General features: G+C 46.6%; 1 protein-coding gene across 3 annotated transcripts in view; it reads left to right on the top strand.

Moving 5' to 3' along the window:
• The window catches only part of LOC111649299 (acyltransferase PGAP2-like), a 6823-nt gene extending 1023 nt beyond the window's left edge, over window positions 1-5800 (top strand). Inside the window, exons 2-6 of one of the 3 annotated variants that reach the window (XM_023399079.2) lie at window positions 283-460; window positions 623-872; window positions 1018-1124; window positions 4149-4257; window positions 4638-5800. In XM_023399079.2, the coding sequence (XP_023254847.1) occupies window positions 293-460; window positions 623-872; window positions 1018-1124; window positions 4149-4257; window positions 4638-4768 (765 nt within the window). In that variant the 5' untranslated portion in view covers window positions 283-292 and the 3' untranslated portion in view covers window positions 4769-5800. Of the gene's footprint in view, window positions 1-6; window positions 461-622; window positions 873-1017; window positions 1125-4148; window positions 4258-4637 lie in introns of those variants that run through there. The other 2 variants (XM_023399078.2, XM_023399077.2) reach the window with 2 other exon arrangements.
• Window positions 5801-8191: the final 2391 nt, after the last annotated feature.

Below are 8191 nucleotides of genomic sequence, written 5' to 3'. Positions count from 1 at the left end.
TTAGGAACAGCTAGTTAAGCCTAATCAGTGTCATACAACCCTGCAGTCAGTTTATTAGGAACAGCTAGTTAAGGCTAATCAGTAAATCCTCCTGTTCTGGTGGAAACTTGGTTTCAGACAGAAAGAAAGAAAAAGTAAGAAAACGAAAGAATAATAAGAAATGAAGCAAAGTAAAGAAAGAAAGAAAAGTTTTCTTTGTTGACTTATTGAAGAGGTCCCGATGAACTTGTTCAGATCATGTGTTGTGGGGCTCGATCATGTGACCCTGTCATGTGGTTTGAGTGTGTCCAGGATGCTCCAGGGGCCGTACAGCAGCCTGGACCGGGACCGGCCCCTCATCCGGCTGCCGGTCGCCAGCTTCACCGTGGCGACGGTTCTGCTCCCTCTGACCGGCTTCATCGCCTGCCTTTTCATTTCACTCATCTACCACTTCGAGGACGCCACGTACACACACTGTCAGGTAAGTCATCGCGGCGTGGACGAGCAGAAGGCTGACGCATGTGTAGAGGGGATGTGACATCATTGACAGGTGACTGACCCGCTCCCTCTCACGGGTCTGGTTGTTTTCAGATTCTAACTTAAAGCTTTGCTGTGAGTCTTTCGTTCTTTCTCTCACCCTCAGGTGTCAAACTACCTCCCGTCCATCAGCGCCGCCATCAGCCTCGTGCCGGAGCGCTACATCTGGCGCTGCTGCATCGGCCTGCACTCGGCGCCGCGCTACCTGCTGGCTACCGCGTATTTCAACTTCTACCGCGGCCGCTTCGCCAACAGGCTGCCGGAGCTGCTGCTGAGCGGGCTGGCGCTCCTCTGCAACCTCGCCGAGAACACCGGCCTGCTGCTGCTCACATACGTGTCGTCCACAGAAACGTACAGTGAGTCCAACGCGGTCAGCTGACCCCGGTCCTGGAGTCGGGGGTTAACACCGATCTCTTCTCTCTCTTTGTAAAACCTTTCTACAAAGTGTTGACTGTTTACATTTTCTCTGTGGACGTGGTGACCAGCTGTTTGTCTCCGCAGGTGTTCATAAAAACGGTTTCATCGTGTTCATAGCGAGCTCGCTGCTGCACATGCTCATTACGTGCCGGCTGTGGCAGGTGATCAGGAGATACTACGTGAACCCCGAGGTAAACAAACCTCCTCCCCCCTCTGCTCTCTTCTCACCAGATGTCTCTGATATGGTTTTATATAATTAACCAATGAATATAAAAATATATATATTCACACACACACACACACACACACACACACACACACACACACACATATATATATATATATATACTCTGTATATCTATATGAAATACTATATAAAATGACAAGTACTGCAAACAGCCGTCTGAAATGATCAGAGCGTAGAACATTCACATTAAAATGAATGTGACCTTTTGTTTTTGTTCAATTTGTAAAAATGTCGACAAAAACTCAAGTTTCGTGAAGAAAAAGTTTGAGTTTGCAGCTTCAGTCACAGCAGCTCTGTGACGCGTGGCGAGCGGCGCTGGTTCGTACGGCTGCAGGTCGACGCAGAGAGCGAGGCGGCGCCTGTGCGTGTCCTCTGTCATCATGTGACCGTGAGCAACTTCCTGTCAGCTGCTGAAGTTACAGTTTGTTTTAGTTTAATGAAGAAATGCCATGAAACATTCAGACTGTGGCGTCTCAGTCCTCGGCGCCGTGGTTGTCCAGCGGTGCAGCTGATGAAGCGGGAAGCAGCAAGTGTCCTCGCTGAAGGAAGGCGACCAGGCAGGATCGTCTTCAGTGGGTTGTGACTTGGAGATGAAGAAGAGCGGCTCTCTGGACCCTGGAATCATTTCCAAGGTTTTATTTCAGACATGTGACGGTGGTTTTTCATGTAATGCATCGGAGCTTTGTATTAAACATCACATGTTGATCAACATTGACAAAATATCCATATGAATGTCTTGACAGATTGAGCGCTGATCTATCAGCCAGTAAGATGTTGGTGATGAGGTTCCACCTGCAGAGGGCGCTGCAGAGCTGCAGATCCACTTCATGAACACAGAGCAGGTTTTTTTTATTGTTGTGGACGGGAAACACCTGGGGACGGAGCTGTGGGGGGCTGTTGGGTGGTTTAGGAGGTCCTGCTGGTCCTTGAAGGGTTTCCAGGAGAGCTGGAGGAGTTTCAGAGGGTTGTGCGGCTCCTTTAGGACGGTCAGTGGCTCTTGTGGTGGTTTAAGAAGTGCGTGAAGTTTTGACAGGTACTGTGGAGGTTTTGTGGAGGTTTTGTGGTGCTAGAAGCAATGAGGAGCGTTTGGGGTCTTTGAGGAGGTTTGAGGACAAGTCCCAGGGGTGCTGTGAGAGTCCTTTCGTGTCCAGCTGCCTCAGTCCGCCTTGAGCAGGTTTGCGTAGGTTGTCTTGGCCCTTGAGGTGGTTCTTCAGGTTCTGGAGGAGGAACACGTGGTTCTTGAGAGGGTTTTGGTGCTGCTGAACTTCTAGTGGACGCAGAGGAGTGTTAGTGGTTCTTACCTTCTCTCTACAGGTGCTTGAAGAGTTTCTTCATGTCCTTACATCGTGCTTAGGAGCTATTTGTAAGTTATGCTGTTGCTACATAGCTAACGTTAGCATTAACAGCTGTTTGCTGTTATAACTCGTCACCTCTGGAGACAGATGTTTTATAGAGTAAAGGAATGAAATTTGATGCTGAACTCACAACGTTTCTTCTAGACTGGTCAGTAAACAGTTGCTAATGCTAACGATATATAGCATTGGCTTAACTTACAAAGAGCTGCTTTAAGCAGGAGAGCAGGTTCTGTTGGAGTCATGGAGGGTCTGAAGGAGGCTGGTGATACTTGACGTGACCCATTTCTTCTTTTATTCAGAGGCAGGGATTCAGATTTATCCCCAGAGGGAGAGAGACAGGAGCGTCTCACGGTGAACTCGGACTGTGTTTATGGTATGGTACCCGACCTACGAGTCCTGGTGCAGTGATGGATTGAGGAGGTTCTCTGACCCGGAGGAGGTTCTGGTCCTGAGGAGGTGTAACTGATCACTGAGGAGGAGGGTGAAGCTTTCCTCGCCGGGTCCAGCCTGTTCTCGCTCTCAGCCTCAGACCGACGTGCAGCGCTGTGTGTTTTAAGAGAAAAGAGAAGTGAAGACATTGATCCTGTTCCTCAGCAACATGATGTGAGCAGAGCGGGAACCAGACGTGGAAGTTTTCTCTGAACTCAGATCAGTTCTAACGCTCGAGCAGGAAACACACCGAGTTCCAAATTTAACGTCTGACTCAAACATTATTTTGGTCGTTCCCTGTTTCAGCCCCCCCCCGACCACACACACACACACACACACAGACACACACACACACACACACACACACACACACACACACACAGAGAGAAAACCTGCTGACAGTCATTCACACCACTTCATCTTCATCTAACCTGCACTCCTCACCGTCGGTCACATGACGCGACGTGTCCAGGAAACCTTCATCAGCTGATTCAAAGAGGAAGCGGCTGTTAATGTTCTTTATTCTGCGGCGAGTTCTGGAGAACCTGAGGCCATCGCTTCATTTAAAGGCAACAGAGTCACGACAGGTCGCAGCTCACATTTACATCATTGGTTGAATAGAAACACAGTAGATTTTTTTTAATAAACTTTTTATTGGTGATACAAAAACTAAGTGATAACATAAAAAGACATAATATAATATAATATAATATAATATATCAGCATCCAGAGAACAACTGACAGCTTTTGATTATTTCTATAGATTTAGCTGATTTCTATAAATATTGATTTGTTGACAGGGAGAGAGAAACATATTTACACACACAGGAAATAAATAAGAAGTTATGAACAGATGATGAAATGTAAATGAAAAGTCTAAAGTGAAACAGTTGATCAAAGAACTTCATTGATCTTTGGGTCGAGTTAGAGACACTGAGGGGAAAGTTATTTTATATGATAAGCCACGCCCCCTCGCTCCGCCTCTGGATGTCAGTCACTGCAGATGTTTAATACTCAGTCACGTTCCTGTTTACACATGAATATAGATCATAACGTGTTTCTGAACTTTGTCCTGTTCACTAATGAAGTTCAAAACCCTGATTATCATGAACACATCACTTCAGGGCGCCTCTTCTTCTGTGGTCGTTATCTACAAACCGGTTCTGTTTCTCTCCGTATCTCAGGAAGTGACGTCGTATCGATGGAAAGTACGTCTCTTCCTGTTCAACGTCAGCTGTTGTGCGGCCGCGGCGTACTTCTTCAGACGTCACAACAACTACTGCGAGACAGGAGGTACGTGTCCGAGTCCGTCCGATCCGGATCAGTCCAGGTTCTGAGGTCCTGAGGAGATAACGTGTCCACGTGTCTCTGAACCGGGATCAGACCGGAGCTGAGTCCCGGTCAGAGTCCGGTCCTTCAGAGGACCTGGTCCACGGGGGCGTGGTCTTACGTGGCAGAGCGAACTGAAATCAGACGGTCTGGTCTACGGAGGATTTTGTCTGTGCGTTACCAGCTGGTGACACGAAGAGAAAATCCTCCGTAGACCAGACGGTCTCAGCTCAGCTCGGCCTTCAGGTTCATGAAGCAGCTGTTCACACACAAACTACAAACTGTCTGTTAAAAAGGCTTTAAAGTCTTAATCCTCATTAACAGAAACTCTGCCCCCCCCACAGTCTACACCCTGTTCGCCTTCTTCGAGTACCTGGTGGTCTTCTCCAACATGGCCTTCCACGCCACGGCTGTCTGGGACTTTGGGAACAAAGAGGTGATGGTGGCGACGCCGCCTGAAGACAAACGATACTGAGGGACACTTCAAGCACCGTCAGGAACTTGAGGTTGAGATTTTACCTGAACATTATGTGAGAAGTGTCTCTGAGCCTTTGGTCGGCTCTGCAGGGAGATTCAGCTTTGACCTGGTCACTCCAGACACCTGGACTTCGTGGTGTGTCGGGAAGTTTGCAGACACGTACAGACCCGCTGAGTCCAGGTCCGGGTCAAGAAGTGAGGGAGGTGCAATCATTCAGTCATTCTGTTGGTCTGGAGGAAGCCAAACGTCACACAGCTGATTAGATATAATGAATTAGTGTTTCTGACCAGGCCACACTCAGCTCAAAAAAACAACCTGTTTACAAGCGACTGAATGAAACACAGTGAAGGAGGAAGCGGCTCCAGTTTCCCCTTCAGACACCTGCGTCTACCTGTCGTCATGGAGACGTCACAGCGCTAACACCTGAACTCAGCATATCAACATTACACTGTACAGATGTGAGCTGCAGTGGACCAACACTCAGGATTACAAATAAATCAAGTTGAAATCCCTCTGAATTAGTTTTTCTTTTTTAAATTGATTTAATAAATAGAGACTAAAGTTTCACATGGAGACGCACAAAGAGTTTCCAGCTTTTACCAATTCTCAACCCCGTCCCTAGTTCTGCCTTTACATGTGTGAATAATTAAAACAGTCAATAACAAAAACAACACAACTGATAATGTCCTACATGTCCTCCTGATTATAGATTATAGATCAGCTCTAGCTTCTATATTAATACTGTGAAAGTATCAAAGCCTCAGTCCACAGAGAAATGCACACAGCCTGTATTCAGAAACTGAGCCTTAAAACCAGCCGTCAGGACTTCTGGAACTTTGTGATGTCACAACAAAGCAGTCACCAAGCCCCGCCCACCTGGACCCACCATCCAAACCTTGTAGGATTTGGTTTCTCTGAGTGTTTTTACCTGAAATCTGCTCATTCCTCATGATGCAGGGGAGTCTGAATTAAGGCCAAACAGAGACGTTAACATCAGAACCATGATTGTTATTAAAGCTCATGTTTCTTCTTCTGTGTTTTATTTGAAGTGTTGATCCATCAGAAGATATAAAAACCATCTCAGTGTAGTTTTACATCTCTCTCAGGCTTCTCTCTGCAGCTCTAGTAACAACAGGTCTGTGAGCCAATCAGAAGAGAGGAGGCTCTGAGCTGTGTGTGTGTGTGTGTGTGTGTCCAGCACTTTGACAAATTGTTGTAAAGAAGATGAGGACTCACACGGTGACATCACTCCTCTGCTGACAGGTCTGGTTTTTGCTGCGTGTGGAGCTTCATCCTGATCCTGAACTCTTCAGACCGGGTTTAAAGGTTCAGTCTGTGGTTCCCTCCAGCTGTGGGAGTGAGTCTGTACTCTCTGCTGCACAGCGCCCCCTGTGGCACATCTGGACCCTGCAGCCTGACTTGAGTCTCTCTGTGAAGGCGTGTTTATCGGTGGTGAAATCTTCGAAAGCAGTTTTGATTGAAAGAGCAATATTTGTGTTTTTGCTATCGCTTCATAGCCACCGTTAGCATTAGCAGTTTACTCACCAGTCTAGAAAACGTGAATAAGTATCGAACTTCATTCCTCCACCCACCAACAGCTGTCTCCAACATTGGAAAGCAACGTCAATGTTTTATTTATTTTGCTTCCATTTCTAGCTCTTATTCTACTGATGTTAGCATGCTAACCAGCCCTAGCCTGTCGCGTCCTAGCCTAGTGAGTCGCTGAGCGTCCAGTCTGTCCTCAGTTCAGCATGAGAGGATGAAAAAGTAACACTGCTCAGTCTTGTAAACCAATCATCAACCTCCAGAAAACAATTAACCTGCAGTTCCTCTAACGACCACTAGAGTCTGGCTCCAACAGTGAGTCAGTCCCCATAGACTCCCATGTTAAACTGTCCAACTTTACAGCAGAAATAAACATGTTTACAGCCTGGTACAAAAACTGTTTTGGTCTCTAGAGATAATTTCCTCCTTCATGACACCTGTTTATATAACTCACCTGTTTATATAACTCACCTGTTTATATAACTCACCTGTTAATATAACTCACCTGTTTACATTTTATTAAGGACTACAGTTATGGAGGATTGGGGATGTGGCCTCTTTGAGTGACAGGTGGGTGAGTGTATGCACCACTGTCTCAGCTCCACCCATGCTCCTCCTCTTTGCCCATATTTAGATTAGCTGGGAGTTAGGGGACGGAGTCAGACACTGCCATGATGGCAACGGTGGAGCAGCTTCAGAAATCTGTGGCGTCCATCTTTATTTACAGTCTGTGTTGTAAATTCAATAATGACTGAAACTCAAGGTGACCGCCACATTTAAAGTCTTGACTCTTGACAAACACTAGACTCTGTGACTGAGACTAAAATGGACCTTTGTCCTCAGGACCAGGACTCAGTCTAAAAGCAGCTGTCGGCCATCTTCCCTGTGCCTCGTTTATCTCTCGTTAACTTAAAGTCAGAGAAGCTTCAGCAGGAGACGAGGGACAGGAAGAGGAAGTGGCTCCCTGTCTCCAAGGAGACGCTCCGGAGGAAAAGACGACATCCTGAACGGAGGAGAAACAAACACACTGAGATTCTTCTGAGTTTCACAGAAATCAGACTCAGAGTCATGAGGTGAATGAGTTTGATCAGTTTTTATATTTATTCTATCTGCAGTGTTTCCATGAACTCTTCTGCTTCACTAATTGTGTTTGGAGGTTTCAGGGTCTGCGTGGTCCCGGTCTGTCTTCGGCTGAATGAACCGAGTCCTCTGAGATTGAACTGAACGTCTCTTCAGGGAAAGACGATCAATAATTAATGGAACAGAAATCAAACCTGCAGACACGCTCAGTGTTTGACCCTGAGTGAGGTCACATGATTTGATTATTTTATCACCTGATACCATAACAGCTCTTTCATGGTTTGGGGAAGTTGTTTTTTCTGCAAGTCATTTATTAAACTTCCCCCCCAACTTCATTTACCTGACCAACACACCACACACCTGTCTGACGGAGGGCAGAGGAAGTTCTCCAATGTTTTACTGAAGTAGAAGTACGAACACCACACAGCGAACATACTCTGGTTCAAGTGACGGCAAATAAGAGTCATAAATGTATTTCGACTGTTTCACATTAAATCATCAGATGATTATTCTCAGGTGTCACAGCTGTGGGTGGAGCTGATTGTGTTTTCACCTCCTGACTGTGACAGATTCTGTCAACATCACATCCAGCTGATACAGTCACTGAATGAAGACGAGTTCAGATGTACGGTGGCTGACGAGGGCCAACACGCTGCGAACACACAAACAACAACAACACATGGAAATACAAAACAAACACTGCGTATCAGACAACACGATGTCAGAGCTCCAGGCCTCCAGGGGGAGCTCTAGATGTGTTGTCTGGATATCAGCATTTGTTTTGGACCCCCCCCC

This window comes from Seriola lalandi, unplaced genomic scaffold (assembly GCF_002814215.2).
Source record: "Seriola lalandi dorsalis isolate HSWRI2012SDOR001 ecotype SW California unplaced genomic scaffold, Sedor1 jcf7180002050323, whole genome shotgun sequence".
NCBI lineage: Eukaryota > Metazoa > Chordata > Actinopteri > Carangiformes > Carangidae > Seriola > Seriola lalandi.
The sequence above is the reverse complement of the archived record's forward strand: the minus strand, read 5'-3'. Positions and strand labels throughout refer to the sequence as shown.